Raw genomic sequence first — 18336 nt, 5'->3', positions numbered from 1 at the left:
GTCCCCCCCCCCCCCCCCCCACTCCCATTCAATTTGTCACTCTTACCCTCCTATCTGGATCTAGTTTTCTTTTTAGTACACAGCACCCTATATGTATTTGTCTCCCCAAAAAGAAAGCAAGCACCATTGGAGCAGGCAGACACTTGGTTTTGTTGGCTGGTGAACCCAGTGCCTTATAAAGAGCCTGTCCTGTAACAGGAGCTCAAAGATTTCTTGCAAAAAAGTACTATCCATGGACTTTGAATTCTCTAAAGCTAAAGAAGAGGATTAGATAGGCGTCAAGCTCACAGATTTCCTGAGATATGGAGGTCTGTGTGAGAGGAGCCATGAGATGGCTTCCTTACTGATTCCCTCCCCAAACATCTTGAATCAGCCCGATCAGGTGGTGTTTATACGAAATCCTAGCACCCTTTTTCTTTAAAGTAGCACTTTGTCACAGGCTCTGTGCTGACAGCTCAGAGCCTGGAGCCCACTTCAGATTCTGTGTCTCCCTTTCCCTCTGCCCCTCACTCTGCTCATGCATTTGTGCAAGCTCTCTCTCTCTCTAATCTGCTGTGATCATAGAAATGATACTTTTTAAGGATTTTTCAGGTGTTATAAATTATGAAACAAATAATGATGAATTTAGTCCCATTAGATATAAACTATCTTAATCTTCTAACCTTTCACAATAACAACTGTCAAATTAAAGGCAGGTAAAGCCTGGCAGGAAGAGGCTGGTTCTAGGAATTGGTCTCCAAGCCTTGGGTGTACACACAACAGCTTTCTGGTCAGATCCCCAGATTCCTCCATGAAATTAGGTTGGGGGTACATATAATAGGGTGCCATATTGGTGCTGAAGCAGCTATGGGAACTGGGTATACCAGCAAACCCTGTCTCCTCAGAGCTCTTTACATATTATCTTCTTTTGCCCCCACAATCACCCTCCCTGTGTCTTCATTATCTTTCTCTTTTATAGATTAAGTGTTTTAGGCTGCGAAGTTAAGTGACTGGCTTAAGGTCACACAGTAGAAGAGAGACTAATAGAATCTAAAAGCAACATTCCTCTACTTACTCTTCTTCTCACTTCCCCACTTTTATCAAGGGTTCACCTCTCACAGCCATATATTCTGATGGGTGCTGGTCAACATCTGTGGAATTCCCACTCAGTGACCTTTATATGAAAATGCCACTGAACACACTCAACCAATTCAGTGTGGGAGTCAGGAATCTCACATCAAACCAGAATATACTATGTAGTCACATTTTCTCCACATCTTAATGAGTTATACCTTGCACAGGCGCCCACTGGGTACCACCAAAAGCCACCCTTTCCATTCACCTGCTCAGTTTACATACCCAAGAAGCCACTGAATACCTTCATGTCATGGGGAATAACAAAATTGAAATGTGAGGACTACAATAGGAAACTCTTTCTGCAAAAGGGAAGTCTGCTCAGCTGTCCAAATAAGACTTCAAATACACTTTTCCACAGAAGGACTTATTGTTCACCCACTGCTTTTGATCTGATCCATGTATTGCTTCTCTGATTCAGAAGGATCGTACAATGACAAGAAAAACATTATCTGCATGCCAAATCATCACGGATATCTGTGAGATGGTTCCTGGGAAAGCTGCCAGCGTGCGCTCAGCCAGGAAAACACGGAGAGAGTACACGAGCCCCACTTAGAAGAGATGCCCTTTTCTCCTTAATAATGGCAACTACTATTTCCCATAATGGAGGCTGTGCACAGAAACAGTGGCTGTTTTTAAAACTATTTTTCAGGTGTTATCAATTCATGAAGCTTAACAGTGATGAATTTAGTCCCACTACATGTCAATTTCTAGTTTTCCAGTATCGACGCCAGGATCTATCAGGTCACTTCACAGGCCCAGAGCCAGTCATTACCCTCCCTGTTGGCACTGTATTGTGCCAGTCTCCTCATCCACCTGGGTCTCCCACAAGCTGCCTTTACAGTCTTCTTGTCTACTAGTCTGGAGAATGTATTTTCTAATAAAGGGAACACTTATTTAGCACAGCCCTCTACAAGCGCCCTCCCCCACACCTCACCCATTTCTCCCATAAATATTTTATCCAAACATACAGTCCGCTGGGCAATGCTGGGGATGCACTAGTGAGCAAGAATTTGCTGCCTTCACAGAACTTACACTAGAGAAAACAAACTAAAATGATGGCAGCGAGGTGAAAATACTGGGAATTTCTGGAGCCAGGAGAGTTTGTAACAAGGTTCTGAAACTATTTGAGAAGGTCACAGACAATTCCCTAAGGTGGTGATTGGAGATATGAAAATGGAGAGGACTTTGTTTGAAAACAGGGGAGACCAAGGGATAGTAGATGAGGAAACACAGCTGGTCTAAGTGGGTTGAAAAAGGCTCCTTTCGCTTCACTGAAGGGACACGGCATCCAGTGAATGAGAAGGGGCAAGAGAAGAGGGACAGGTTTCAGAAGCCTTGAAAGATACCTGGTCTTTGTCCCAAGAGCACAGAATGCCTTCCAAACATTTAAGTCAGGGAGTCACATGATTAAAATAGTACTTTGAAAATAGCTAGAATACATTCTAGGGTTTTAATTTTTTTAACATTTATTTCTGAGAGAGAGAGACAGTGTGTGCAGGGGAGGGTCAGAGAGGGAGGGAGACACAGAATCTGAAACAGACTCCAGGCTCTGAGCTAGCTGTCAGCACAGAGCCTTACGTGGGGCTCGAACCCACAAACTGTGAGATCATGACCTGAGCCAAAGTCGGACACTTAACTGACTGAGCCACCCAGGCGCCCCTTTTCTAGGGTTTTACATATATTAACCTTCACAACACAAGGTACGTGCTAGCGTCTACTTTAAAGATGTTTTTTAAAAAAAGGCAGAGGGGTAAAGAAGCATGCCTGAGGTCACACAGCCAGACTGCCAAAGAGTCAAAATGTCTGAAGCTCTCCTTTGAGGGTCCTCCTCTCCCTCACCATACAATCAAAACTGGGGGATTTATCAACTCATGAAATGGAGCTACAGAATTGAGTGGATCAAGAGAACTAGGAGGTATCGAATTTTCTCCCAGTTACTCTCTACCTCCTTTGTGAGGCTTCTCACTGCCTTGATACCTACCCTCTCCTGTGAGCCTTCCTAGGACTCCCACCCTCTCTTAAGGAAAGAAACAGAACGTGCTCTCACGTTGCAAATTCTGTATAGCAATCCCTGGATCCTTCCACTGCTTAGACTATGAACTTCACTAGCGCTGTACCTTTAAAGCCTCTGGAGAGTCTGGTATTATTCAAGATTCAAAGAAAATCATGAGGTCTTTGTAATAGTAAGGGATTTGGGAAAGTTACTAGACCCAAAAGATGGTTTTATGACCACTGTGGAATGTAATTTTCCCTGATTCAATGTAAAGAAATGTAGATTGCAAAGGAATTTTAATAAAGCTACATTCAATCAACATTTTGATAGAAATCATAGATACAAGTTACTTATTGGTGATATTACATTAATAGTATGTTGTAGATCAATTTTTTTTTGTTGTGGTTTATGATCCTTCTTGACAAAAATAATAAAGCTAAAGTTAACCTTTTTTTTGTTTGTTTGTTTTTACTGATCCATTAATTCCAAAGGTTTGGAAACCACTAATTTAATTATATTCCCTTATCAAATGTGAAAAAATGATAGCAAACCAGCTCTTATTTGAAAAATAAATTAGATAAGTGATAGAAAGCAGGTACTCTCAAATGACCCTTCCTGAGAACTCATCTAAAGCCCTTAATGCTAATCTGAACCCCCTAAATTACTGAAGTCTTCTTGCATTGCCCTATAGTTTGATTGAGGGGAGCTTATATTCAAATGAACATAAAGATGATTTGAAAAATATAAAACTTTTCGGAAAAACACATACATGCTATTCCTATTATCAGTATTACAAAGTTTTTATAAAGTTTTCTTTCTAATATCAGCAATAGCAGATCCTTCTGTTTTCTTTACAACCATTTCCCAGCTTAAGGATGTCCTTAATCTTCCTTAAATCAATGGCAAACTTTCCTTAACCCTGTAACTAAAATGGCTGAAGTTGAAAAAGGTTACCAAGCCACTCGCTCCAAGCACAAATGTACACACGGAACCCAAAATCACTGGGCACGAGCTGGGATTCCAATCCCCAGACTGGGATGGTTTAGGGTTCAAAGAAAAAAATACGTTCATAGTGAAAAATCCACAACACAGCAAATGTGAATTTCTACAAGTATTTTTCCCAGATAAATACACAAAGTGAAAAAAGATGCTGCCCTCTCTCCACCCAACCCCTCACTCTTATTTCATCCGGCTGTTTCATGGAACCATAGGAAACTGCTAAGTTCCTGGGTTTGGACTATTTTATGAAGATGTTGTTCCCCCCTCATGAGAAGGATACAGAAAAAAACCTTTTAACTTGGCAGATTACTTTTGGAGTCTCATAGTAACTAATGCTCAATAAATTCTTTTTTGTATGGAACCCAGAACGTGCTCAGGCTCTACTTCTACAAAAATCCAACACCAATTCTGTAATTCTGTTCCCCTCATCCTCACGGTTCTGTGTCACTCTCCTTTTGTCCGCTGGAAAATGACGTAACAAAAACCAGAAGGGAATCAGACCTAGGTGCTCAAGGTGTGACACAAGCTGAGAACGACGACGCAATGTCCTGGGTCAGTTTCCTCACTGGCGGAAGAGGTTAACAGCTTTCTTCAGCACAGCTTTTTAGTATTAGATGATACAGTAACATAAGCTATCAATCAGGATTATGGGAAGTGTGATCCGAGGCCCAGTGCCAGCTCTCAAGTTATCTCAAGAACAGAGCGCAGAGGGGCGCCTGGGTGGCTTAGTCGGTTAAGCGTCCGACTTTCGCTTAGGTCATGATCTCGCGGTTTGTGGGTTCGAGCCCCGCGTCGGGCTCTGTGCTGACTGCCAGCTCAGAGCCTGGAGCCTGTTTCAGTCTGTGACTCCCTCTCTCTCTGACCCTCCCCTGCTCACGCGCGCTCTCTCTCTCCTAGAAATAAATAAAAACAAAAAAAAAAATTTTTTAAAAAAAGAACAGAGCGCAGAGACGTTTTAGAAACTCGCGGGCATGGGACAACGCCATGGCATCCCAAAGCAGAGTTTTACTCAACATTTTGTTATGAAAGCGTCCAAACGAAAAACTAGGAAAAAAGGCTTGTAGTGATTTGAAAATCATTTCACCCGTTTTCATTCCTTTATCAAATGTGAAGAAATCAGACGCTAAAACTCCGAACTGCCTTTGTTCTGACACACACCTCCCAGCCCAGATTCTACAGTGACGTTTCGCTCCAGTGGTTTCTCTCACATATCCAATCCAACCCTTCATCAAGCCAAATTACGTCTGTTATGCATTTTTCAGAGTAAATAAAACATAGTTTTTATTTTACAAAATAATCCATGATGGATTGGAAGACATACTGGTCCCTTTGCTGCAGATACAGTATCTCAGGAAACTTTTGAGAAGACAGGTGATATACTAATGTTGACACTGAAATTGAGAAAGACACTTGCTCAAAACTTTTTTCCCCCCTACAATACTATCAGGATACCAGAGAACGAGCTACTACCCTTCCATATTCTAGGTTTCTAAAACATGAATCTTAAGAATACCAAGTTATTTACTCTTGATAAACCAAGAGACTACAGCAGAGAAATGAAGTTTCAAAATGAAAATGAAAAACATTTCTGGAAAGTCAATCTTCAAAGCAAACATTCTGCTATGGAAAAGTAAAATGAACCCAAAACTTGTTGAACTACAATCTCTCTGGCATATAACTGTGCTCAGTAAATACTTGAATTTTTGTGGTTTATACCTTGTAGTTACTTGTTTTTTCCACCAGATGGCTACTGTACATGAAATAACACTGTTGGTTATGAATCCCAGAATTTGGTTTTCAGGATAGGGAGGGACTTCAAAGGTACAATCCCAGGGACCTTTCAGAACGTGGATTCCCTCGCCACCACCGTTAAAACTGTATCTAAATGACATCCAGTCCCTCTAAGGAAGAGAAACTCTCCACCGCTATCACCTGGCTAGGACGGGACCAGCGACTGGAAGGTTGTTTCCGGGTGGCAACTCCTGATCGCTGTCATTCTCTCACAGACTTCCACCTCATGCCATTGCAAAGACAACCTCCATCTTCACAAGGCCATTCTTTACGTTTTTCTTAACGGCAGTTAACAGTCTTCAAGCTGCCTGGTTCAACATTCTTCAGATGACAGGCCCCCTGACCAACCCAGTGGCTCTCCTCTGCACATGCCGCACTCTCCATGCACGTGTTCTAAGGCACAGCCTGCAGTCCCTCCTGGTCTTTGGTTCAGTTATCTGTCTTCTTTGTGAAGTCTCCTCCATTTTTATTTTCGTATTTTTTTTTAAATTTGAGAGAGCACAAGTGTGAGCAGGGAAGAAGGGCAGAAGATGAGAGAATCATCTTAAGCAGGCTCCACACTCAGTGCACACTGACATGGGGCTCAATCCCATGATCCTGGGATCATGACCTGACCCAAAATTGGACACTCAATGGACTGAGCCACCCAGGAGCCTCAAAGCCTACTCCATTTAAAACTGCAACTCTGCTTCGGACAGTTTCCGTCCTGTTTTCTGTTGGTTCTTCACAGCAATTACAACTAACATATTACATTTATCCTGGAACTTAACCACACTAGAAAGCAAGTTCCATCAGGGCAATGGGTTTTGTACGGTTTATTTCTATATTTCCAGGGCAGTCAATACTTGTTGAATGAAATTATCAATGATTTTGCTATATGGGTAAGATTCTTGCCATTAAAAGGAGTAATTCCAGCTACAGAAGCAGTGTTGCTATTCACACAGAAGAAGTCGACTATGTGATGCATCCTCTTCTGAAAATAAATGGACTCCCTGAGACAGCAGAGATCCCTAAACTTGAATGTCCATCAAAATCAGCTGTAAGACTTGAAACAGGTTATCTGTCCCCTCTCCCCAATTTTCTGGCTCCATAAGGTCTACAGTGGGGGCTGAGAATCTGCACTTCCAACAGGTCTGAGCGACACTAACGGTACCGGTCTGAGGACCACTGTCCTGAGCTGTTCTGCCTTGGGGGAAAGGATATGAATACAGGTCACCCGATGTGTAAAAAGCACCGTATTCTTTCCAATAGGCAACTGTGCTTATCCCTGAACATTCAAAATGGAGTTATCAATTATTAGGGCAACTGTAAGAATTATTTTTAACCTTCTCCAACTTCAGAGGAATAGAAGGCCACATAAACCCCAACTAATTCATTTTTTATGTGAGATCAATTCCAGAATCCATACTTCCTAAATGTAAGCAGACATTCCCGTTGAGCTCAACTCTCCCTTCTCAATTAGATACATCCTGCCCACAACCCTCACCCACCCGTACTCCTGTATCCCTAATTGTCTGAAGATTTCTCCAGTCCTCACTTCCACCACCCTCTCGCTAGCACTCCCGATACCTTTTGGCTGAGAGTTTTCTTCTACGGCCCAATTCCTCAAGTCCTCAAAACAGGACTCCTCTCAGCACATTCTCCTTAAAACCTGGTTTTTCAAGCTAATTGTAGTGTTGTGGTCAAGGCCGGGGGCTGTGGAACCAGACCAAAGTCAAACAGATCCTGCCACATAACAACTGTTTAACTTTGGGCAAATAACGTAGCCTCTGTGGGTCTAAGTTTTACCATCTAAAGAATGGGGATACCTAATAACACATACCTCAGCATTACTGTTAGGGTTAAATGAGCGTCTGCCTGACAAGTAGGAGCCTGTCCTACTGAAGCTGTTACTATCCCTACACTACCACCCTAACCATTGCTTCTTGAGAGAAAGAGCCATACAGCACTATCCACGGGAATACCATAAAATCCAGGAAGCCAAGCTAGCAGTATTAAATGTTACATTTTAGTCAACTACCACATATAAAAGGGTGATTGTTTTGTTAGTAAATCACAACTGAGTACTTTGCACAGATCCTGTCTTTTGTTACATTCTCATTTCTACAGACCTGTATTTTCAACTGTGTAGTCAATATTACCATAAATCCTGTGGGTTCCTCAAATCCAGCACACTCAAAATGGGAACTCCTCTCCTGCCCCCAAAACTTGCTTCACCTGTTTTCTACCTCACTGAATAGCATCATTACCACCTAGTGCCCCAGGCAGAAATCTAAGAGTCATCCTTTACTCTTCCTCAACTCCTGCAGACCCTAACCCTTCTGTTCTGTATTCACTATGCTGCTAAACTGGAAATAAACAGAAGATGAAAGTTATGGGTTTAATTAACGGCAAGTTCTGAAACCAGTACCAACCTGGTCTTTAAAAAGTCAGGTAGAAAATACAAATCAGCAAGGGAAATCCAAGGACATGTTATGTTGAAGGTGAATTATCTTCCTCAATTCACTTATTATTGCTTTTGTTTACACAGGGGTTTTTTTTGTTTGTTTTTGTTTTTTTAATCAGAACAGCCTCCAGAATTCCTGGTCCTCAAGTTCCTTAACCAAAATTCTACATGACACTAACTTCTTTAGAAAACACTGTTGTTAAAACAGACTCTTAACTATACAAAACTGAGGGTTGCTAGAGGTCGGGGTGTGGGATAGGCTAAATGGATGGTGGGGATTAAGGAAGGTATCTGTGACGAGCACAGGGTGTTTTAAGTGATACATCAAAATTATACAGTTGAAACTAGAAAAAGAAAAAAATAGATTAAGAATCCAAGATCTGGGAAGCCTAGGTGGCCCTGTTGGTTAAGCATCTGACTCTTGATTTCAGATCAGGTCATGACCGTGGGGTTGTGGGATGGAGCCCCACATCAGGCTCATGACTGAGCATTACCCCTCTTGTGTACTCTATTAAAAAACAGTAATCTATGATCTATCAAGATTCTTAAATTCTTACCAATAACATCTTTCTTTTGGGGGAAAAAAACAAACACACTGTGGTTCACACCCTTCCCTCCATTAAAATGCCCTTCTTCCCAAATGATAGCTCCATTTCAAATGTTATTTCCTTCTCTAAGTGTCCCTTGCTTCTTTAGCTGATATCCATTCCTTCATACTCCCAGAAGCCTTTATCAATCGCTCTTCATGAAGTTTCACCCTTCATAACTTGGTATTTAGATTTCCACCTCAGTATTTTAAGTGAAAACAATAGGAAGTAAGCAGAGGGTGAAACAGGAAACGAATAATGTAAAGGCTCTCTGGAAAAGCCCTATGGTAGTGGTTCTCAAGCCTGTCTGTATATTGGAATCAACTGGGGGACTTAAAAAAAAAAAATTCTGAAGCCCCAAAGCACAGATCCTGGGTGCAGCCTGGGCATGGAGAATTTTCAGAGTTTTCAACAGGATTCTGTTATGTAGCCAAGGTCAAGAACCACTGCTCCATGAGAAATTAAAAAAGGGACTTAAGAGAATAAAGAATTTTTTAATTTTTTTAGATTTTTGAGAGTGCGTGCGCACCAACAAGGGAGGGACAGAATCTGAAGCAGGCCCCAGGCTCTGAGCAGTCAGCACAGAACCTGATGCAGGGCTTGAATTCACAAACCCTGAGAGATCATGACCTGAGCCAAAGTAGGATGCTTAACCAGCTGAGCCACCTAGGCACCCTGAGAATAAAAAAATTTTTAAAGGGAGTAAATCTGGTAAAAATTAGTAGAGATGACTCAGACAGCCAATGGTCATGGAAAAAGGTTTAGAAGGCAAGGAATTCCGTGGCATGTGGCAGAACCAAACAAATGGCTTACGGTTGGCTCTGGGCTGCAGCTGGAGGAGAGGTGGGCTAGAAAAGAATGGGTACAGGAAACCCTAGAATGAGAACAAAGACCAAGGGGTGGAAGGGAAAGAAAGGTCAAGTGAATTCAAAGAGGCAATTCTGAAAAAGATGCTCTTAGTTGGGAAACTTTCAAGAACGACAGAAGCCAATGTGTGGCAACAATGGTGTGTTGTAGAATTGGGAAATGAACATTACCAGCGCAGAGAAGTTTTGAAATCAGGACTACCCTGGTTGTCACCAATGAGGAAAGTTCATGTCAGCAGCTGGAGTCATCAAGGAAATCTTGGAGGTCTAAGATGACAGCACAGTTGAGAAGACTTATAGGTGGTATATCTAGGAATGAGGAAGTGTTTGTGGAGGGACTGTGATGAAGAGCATTAACACCTGTACACAGGAAGCAGCTAATCTCAGGCAGATTATTCCCTTCTCTCCCCAAAAAAGTTCTTGCAGTTTAGAAAACCAGGCATGTATTTTTAAGATATTTCTGTTGGTAACTGCAGTAAACTCATAAACCAGATTCTTCATCAGTAAGTACCAAATACTTTAAAAATGCACCAAATACAAAGCCAAATAAACTGGTGCCCATATTAAGTGATGGAGCAAGAACATGAAATCGCCATTACTCCTTCATACAGCCATGTATGAAGGTTTTTTGTTTTCTTTTGTTTTTAAAGATCAGTGCTTCTCCAAATTCTGATCCTTTCCTTGATTCCCGTGTGCTAGTTCAAAAACCTGAATGTCTGTAAGAGGAGAAAACACTACCTGTACACAAAACTTAAATACCATCAGAAACACCAGTTCTCAAGCTCACTAAGCCCTTTAAAGTGCACATACTACTGTAAATATTATGGCTGACCAACATTACAGTACAACTGCACTACTGTAATTACAAGGAAATGTATACACAAAAACACCTACTGTATCACTGAATCAGTGATCAAGTTCAACCAAGTGGTTAAGGTCATTTTCAGTTTAATAATTAAAACTCGTTATCCCAGTAATGAAGCAAAGAAGTTGCATTTTTATAAGGAACAAACACCCTGTTAATTCCCCATACCTACCTGTACCAGGGAATGCAAAAGTATGTACAAAGAAATGTTATAGGAAAAATGCATCATGACACTGGTATTAGAAGCGAAGTAGTTCAAATTACGGTCCCAAGCCACTATGACAAAATGTTTACATCACTACATACAAGAGAAAAATGAAGTAGCACACAAAATAGGTAAAAATTTACTACAACAAATACCTTAAATTTGACACATCAGTCTTATTTCTAAGTTACTCTGAGTTTCAGAGTAAAAGTGGTTTATTGATCTGTTTACAACATTCTAAAGACAAAAACTGAAACTGTTTTGTTCGGACATAGGAAAAAGCAATAGAAAGCACTTAGTCCACTGCCTACTACATGGTAGGTACTCAGCAACGACAGTTTCCAAGCTCACTGGCCTTTCCTTCCCCACCACAAATACGGGTTCTAATACCTTTTAAGGAGTAGCCACTGAAAATTCTCATATCGAGACAATAAGCAAAACTGTGTGTTAAATGTCCATCACCAATGAGACACTGGATTATCAAAGTTAATATATGTTAATTTCATACACATGATTAAGTCAGGTTTAACGGACAATGATGAACCAAAAGGAAAAACCGAGAAAGGTGCACAGGAAGGACTGAAAGAGAACACAATGGCAGTTAGTGTGAAGAGCAAATAAATTCAAGCACGACGTCTATCATGGAACACGGATCCCATACTAATATGCTAGAATGACACACAGCTATGATGATTCTAGAACCTAGGTTCAGGAGCTGCCAAGATGCATTCACTCCCACAGTTCCAATGATTCTCCTGGGCAACCAGTGGAAGTCACCTTCGCCACCCCCATGAGCTGCTAGCCCTAAAGACTGAGATGCCAACAGTGGCCAGTCTGAGAGAGATAACGTATCCGGGGTTCAGCAGCAGATCCTACTAGGAGTGGCCCTCAAATGATCTTCAGTTTCCTGTCTCTTCAGGGTGATCCTTGGTACCTCAGAAAAATTTACTCTCCCAGGTAAACACAAAAAGATCTTCCAAACAGCGTCCCTGTGGAATCCTCCACAGTATTGGTGCTCTGCAGTTCTTTCAAAGAACAGCTCCTTTGATTGACTGAGTCAAAACGCTCCAAGGTTAGGTATAAAAGAGCTGGTGTAAGGGCGCCTGGGTGGCTCAGTCGGGTAAGCATCCAACTCTTGATTTTGGCTCAGATCATCATCTCACCGTCCTGAGACCAAGCCCTTGGTCTGGCTCCATGCTGGGCATGGAGCCCGCTTAAGATCCTCTTCCCCTCGCTTCCTCCCCCACTAGCATACTCACTCTCAAATATAAAACAACCTGGGGGCACCAACTCAGGTTTCACCCCTCTACCTGGTCATCTTGGACACATTTTGCCGTGTCCTGATTCTCCCTGGCCTTAGGTGATTGTTTCTCCCTCCTTTAAATAGTCTGACTTGGTGCTGCAGTTAGACCCGACTGTTGCCCGTCCATCTGCCTCTGAATTCCAGGGTTGTTAGCACTGAACTCAAGAATATTCCTAATAGATCTCTCTCTCTCTCTCTGTTGCCAAGAACAAAAACTCCACTCTTAGTGTTGCACAAGAACTAAAAACCCACGGTCAGGCCAGGAAAAGTGCAGAGCTCCTTGTCACAACTATACATGTTAAGTTGAAATAGAGGATTCTGGGCTAAAAATCATAGTTTCCTATTTTGTCAAGGTGATTTAGGATGAAAGTTGCCAGGACTAAGTTCCCATTATTTTGTATGATCGGGATAAACTGCCCAGTTTTTCATATTAACAGATTTACATTATGGGGGACAAAATACTCATTGTTTATTCATTTACTCAAAAATACTTGAGAGCCCAGCACTGTGCTAGATCCTGAAAATACAGTGAACGAAATAAAATCCACCCCATGTGGTCAGAAGAACATCTACATTGTGATATTTATCTCAAAATAATCTAGCATACTTTCAGTATTTAATGGCAAAACATACTTAGTAAGCTGAAACACATGGGAAATAAATACACCGTAAGAGACAACATAGGAATTCTTGATCATTTAAATATTTTTACAAATTGTCAACATGTAGTACTTTTAAGCAATATTGGGCACTGAATTATTTGCTGTTCCTTGAAAAGTGCTAGTGTTTTATTTTTAAAATTGCTATCACCATGCATATGCAGATCCCATAAAAATGTACTAATAGCTTGAAAAGAACTGCTTTTCAGGGGTGAGAGTAATAAAATTCTGTACAGCAACATTTTCAGGCTAAGAATGAAAAAACACAGCACAGACTTCAAAAGTAGTATATTGTACTATAAATACAGTATCAAAAATATTAGCCTTTCTAGTACATAAAAGATAATTTCTGGTTTCCAAGCTTAACTGACAGTTTCTGTATAAGGAACATGTAAACATATGNTTCATCCTTGATTTTAACATGCATGTGCACAGACATACATACTCCGGAGTAATAGACATGGACAAAAAAAGTTACATTTAGCAAAGGCAGAAAAGGATACAAAAAAATCCTGCTAGGCCCTTTATCTGCTTGACAAACAATGGTTACCAAAGTTACCAAAGTAACAGAAAAGGACACAAAAACCACACTTCAGACAAACTGCTTGTCAGGATTAGGACTGGAGTTGACAAACAGGTTTAATCCACTTCCTCAAAGGTCATACTGTCAAGGTGAAGGATGAACATCTTCCACTACTAAATTAGGCTGGCTGTCATTCTGAGGTGGCGGCCGCTGCTCCTCCTCCCCCTCCAAAGGGGTCACTTTGTCAGACCCTCTTACAGGAGAAAGTTCATTGCCTGTCTCCTCTTCAGCAGGGGACAGGGCACCGGACAATTCATTCGACATGAGAACTTGCAAAGATTCTGTTCCACCTTCAACATCTACCTGAATACCCAAAGCTTTAAGAATGTCACATTTGCACATGGGGCACGTCCCATGGGCCAGAATCCAGGGGTCGATGCAATTCTTGTGGAAAAAGTGTTTACAGGTGAGAATACGAACTGTATCATTAGCTTTATAGAGTTCAAAGCAAACTACGCAGCTCTCTGCATTTGGGCTGATTTCCTCATCCCCCTCTTTGAGAACCCGAAGCTGGAGCTGGCCAAAGGCTTTCTTGAGATCAGTTGTTAACCGCTGCCATCTCCGGTTCTGAATCCTTGCTATCCAAAGTCTCCGAATATGATAAAAGATGACATATGCTAAAGTAGCAGTTGTGACGATCACAAAAGAGACAAAATAATGATTCATCCAGATGATGTGTTTTCTCCCCACCTCAACTGTGACTGTAACGTGAACTCCCTTCTGAATTAAATGCAAAATCTCCATGCCCTTTAGGTTACCAATCATCACCACGACGATGTCTTCAAATGCCTGGTGAGACATGGGAAAGACCTGATTGCCAGTTCCTGGGAAGTTGTAGATGATCACTCCACTGGCTCCGCGCTCAAGGGCCACCTTAATTTTCTGCGTGAAGGTACATCCTCCTCGTTCAACAAGTGCGAGCCAGGTATCGGTGTTCTTCAACCTGGTGAAACCGGTATTGGGATTACATGCGCTTTGAGCTTTTCCATCCGGCGGCACGAGAACTCCTGCCACTCTCTTCAAAGCAGAGCTTCTCCCAAACACTCCAGTTTCCCCCAACTCTGACAGCATCCGATTCCCAACGTGAAATGAGATGTTCATGTAAGCGGTCCAAACAGCACTGGCTCTGCAGCAGTTCTGACTAAGCAGCCAAAGAAAACTGAATTTCAGGAGCCAGGAAGATGCAGTGTTGTTTCTGCAAGTGCTAATTTTGAGTCGATTCATCTCTCTCCCCACCTACCGACTGAAAAACCAACCCAACAAAAAGGTGTAGCTTCCACATCTGTGGACAATCAGTCCAAAATAATAAAATGAGAAAAATCTTCGGGGTAAAAACAAGTTTCAAGGTCTTCCAGCATATTTTAGTGAGAAATTCTTAAAGAGGTCTTAGAAGGTTCAGATGTTTTATTAGAGAGGAAGAGAAACACTTTAGATTGAAAAAAAAAAAAAAATCCCAGTCCCACTAATCTAACTCCAGACACTGTTTACACTTGGGTGATGTGATTATGACATAAAAGATAACACAGCCAATTAGATAAGAGCTTTGAGTCTGCTGTCAACTTATTGGCTTGAAAGTTTCTAGCCAGTGATTTAGAGGTTGTAAAATCAATTCAGTCCCTGAGCTACATGTTAACAGGTATCACGTTAATCTAAAAATTAAATATAAAATTCATACAATACACTGAAAGCATAAGCAAGAAAGTCACAGCATTAACATTCTTCACAATAAATCAAGGAAACAGAACAAAGTGGCAAGTTTTAATTAGAAATTAGCACTAAGAACAATTATGTGGTGAAAGCAGTGAACGCTAATACCATTTTCCACTCACATTTGACCACAGTGCAAAATTTTTATTTATCATATAAAGCACTGTACTAAGTTTATTTAATAATTGCTTGCTCAGGCCTGTTGGTTTGATTCGGTTTTGATTTTTAAAAGGAGGGTACCCTGTCAGATTACTTTAGCCTCGCTCCCTCACTCTTCTATGCACTATCCATGGGGGTGACAGCAGTAAAGAACATTAATCTCTCTTCTCTGCAGACCTTGACATCTGTTACTGATCTAACAATATTTTGAGGGAGGAGAGGAAGAGTGGAAGGGGAAAAAATTCTGTTTAGGGGTCTTAGCATAATTCATTTTCAACAAAAAGCAACTATTGATTTTAATAAGAAAAACGTCAAGGTCCCCATTCAGATCAACACCAACAGCAGTGTTAAAAGGTCACAGATGATTTGAATAAAATATTTGCTAAAATCAAACATCCCTGATGGAAACTGCCCATCTCTGCACTCACACACACTATTTTTGCTACCCTTCTATCAACGGCACAAAAGGACTTGATAGCAAAGTGACTTGTGAACTAAGAAACATGGACAGGCCCTGGTGTAGGGGCATACACTTTCTTGAGGGTATCTCTCAGCAGTTCTTATCCACTAACTAGGAAACCAAGAATTTTTTTTTTGTACCTTGAGCACAAATGCCTGTCCTTACAACAAAGGATGCAGAGATACAGCTTTGGTTGGGTCTCACCAGGACTAAAGGACTACTACTTCTTATGAAATGTGAGTCAACATAACTTGAGGGAGGAGAGGAGGAGAACGGGACCCTGCAGACCCAACCAAAGTGGCATAAAAACAAATACACGGTGTAAACTTCAGCTCCCAATGGTCAATTTTCTTTTCCAAAAACCATTAATCTGATTGTATTTCCATAGAACCCACTCTTCAAAATGTGTAGTACAGAGTGTGTACATTCATAAAGTGCCAAAGTTGGATATCAACGGTTTAGCATTTCATCCAGAGATTTTAGTCAAACACAAAACCCAAGTCTTTCAGTCTCTCATTGTTACACAGAAACATTTGTGTTTATCTACTCAAAAAGAAAGGCAAAAGATACAATTTGTAAAGGCAGCTGAACAAAATTTCAGCTCCACTGGAGATCTATGTCAAAATGCCCAAACAGAAACACGCTCACCAACGTTTTAAGAAAACAAAAGCATTGACTAAGGTTAATTCTAGAAGGGAAATCTGCTACCAGAGCGAATTCACTAGGCTAGGATAAATAGGCTCAGTCAAACAAAAGTAGTATTTTCTGTGACGCTGCCCTTAAATGAGGCCTATAAGAATTTAAAATATCTTAGTTACAAAATCAGAGGTGCTAACATCTAAAGTAATTATTTAGAATACATGATTTACTAAGTGCCTTTGGAAACCAGAGCTCCTATTAATTAACCATGGAGACTTAAATCAAGCTCTAATTATATAATTATTTTATTTTATTATTATTATTTTTTTTTTTTAACATAGGCTCCATGCCCAACTTAGGGCCTGAACTCACGACCCTGAGATCAAGAGTTGCATGCTCTACTGACTGAGCCATCCAGGTGCCCCTGTAATGAAATCTTATCTAATAGAGGTTTTAGGTATCAAAAACAGAAATAGTAAAATGAATCTAAAAAAGAAACTTTAAAATATCATGCTTAATTCTCTGTAGCCTCAACACCACAATCATTTTAATTTGAACATAAAACTACTTTGCTTTTAATATATGCTAATGTTCTTATTTGGATAAAGGCAAAAAAGTAACAAGTTAATAGAAAAACAAGTTCAAATAGCTGGGCAGGATATGGAGTTTTATTTTAAGAACACAAATTTCATCCTCGTTAGTGCTTAGGTAGAGAAGATGAAGTGGAGTTTTCTCTCTACATAAAGTGCTAAATGAAAATTCATTTAATTTTAGTCTTTGGAAAGACTGGGTTACATCTTCAGAAGACTGGGTTTAACTTTTCAGAATGTCACACTTGCACATGGGGCATGTCCTATGTGCTAAAAGCCAGGGGTCAATGCATGTCTTATGGAAAAAATGTTTGCAGGTTAAAATACGTACTACATCTTGGGGTTTGTATATGTCAAAGCAAACAACACAACTGTCTTCATTTGGATCTAGTTCCTTATCCCCTTCCTTGAGCACTCGCAGCTGAAGCTGACCAATAGCTTTCTTCACATCTGCTTTGATCTGTCTTCGCCTCCTGGTGGAAGAATTGGGTGCTCTAGGTCTCCAGGCACAGTATAAGAAAAGGTAGGCAACGGTGGCAGCCAGGAAGGTAAAGAGAGACATGACATAATGGCTCAGCCACGGCATGTGCATTCTCCCCACCTCGATGATGATTGTCACGTAGACTCCTTTCTTAATCAAGTGCAAAAGTTCCATGCCTTTCAAGTTGCCTATCATTACTGCGACTATATTTTCCGTTCCCTGGTGAGACATGGGAAATACTTTGTTGCCCATACCTGGATAGTTATAGATGATCACCCCATTTGCTCCCTTCTCTGCGGCCACATTGATTTTGTGAGTGAAAGTACAGCCTCCCCGTTCAATGAGGGCCAACCAAGAGTCTGCTTGTTCAGGTCGGCTGAAGTTGGTCATAGGATTACAAGCATTCTGATTCCATCCTTCTGGAAGTACCACCGCACCAGACACCCTTTCCAAAGGAGAATGATTCCCAAACACTCCACTCTCTCCTAATTCAGATATAATCCGATTTCCCACCTGAAATGTTATATTCAGGTGGGCTGTCCAAATGGCTTTTCCTTTCGAGTCAGGGAGGCTAAGTAGTAGAAAGATGGTAAGCCTCAACAGTCGAGATGAAACAGAACTATGGGCTGAAGGAATAATTCTAAGTAGGCTCATTCCTCCATTTGCCTCTTAACTGACAAACAAAAAACAAAACCTCAGTTGCAAAACAAAGCAAAGAAGCTAACTTCAATTGTTGGCAGCAGAGAATTCAAGCACATCAATGGGAAAAGGTCTGTGTCGATCAAAGGCAGTTTCCTCCTTCCAGCATTTTTGGTAGATTTTCTTCTAATGAAACAGAACAAGAGTTGTTAGCAGTACAATGTGATCTCAAGTAAATTATGACTTTC

At 41.0% G+C, this 18336-nt stretch overlaps 3 protein-coding genes across 7 annotated transcripts in view; all 3 read right to left on the bottom strand.

The window, feature by feature from the left end:
• CADPS2 (calcium dependent secretion activator 2) overlaps positions 1 to 18336 on the bottom strand; it is a 397782-nt gene that overhangs the window by 343055 nt on the left and 36391 nt on the right. The window lies entirely within an intron of this gene.
• Positions 13452 to 14852, bottom strand: RNF133 (ring finger protein 133). Its single transcript, XM_077773267.1, has one exon. It carries the CDS (start codon positions 14635 to 14637, stop codon positions 13498 to 13500), a length of 1140 nt encoding a protein of 379 aa, XP_077629393.1. The 5' UTR covers positions 14638 to 14852; the 3' UTR covers positions 13452 to 13497.
• RNF148 (ring finger protein 148) lies at positions 17025 to 18305 on the bottom strand. The gene has a single exon (XM_077773294.1). It carries the CDS (start codon positions 18101 to 18103, stop codon positions 17192 to 17194), a length of 912 nt encoding a protein of 303 aa, XP_077629420.1. The 5' UTR covers positions 18104 to 18305; the 3' UTR covers positions 17025 to 17191.

The sequence above is a fragment of the Crocuta crocuta genome, unplaced genomic scaffold, assembly GCF_008692635.1.
Source record: "Crocuta crocuta isolate KB4526 unplaced genomic scaffold, BGI_CrCroc_1.0 scaffold16, whole genome shotgun sequence".
Classification (NCBI taxonomy): Eukaryota; Metazoa; Chordata; class Mammalia; order Carnivora; family Hyaenidae; genus Crocuta; species Crocuta crocuta.
Note: the sequence above shows the minus strand (reverse complement) of the source record. Positions and strands in the feature narration are given on the sequence as shown.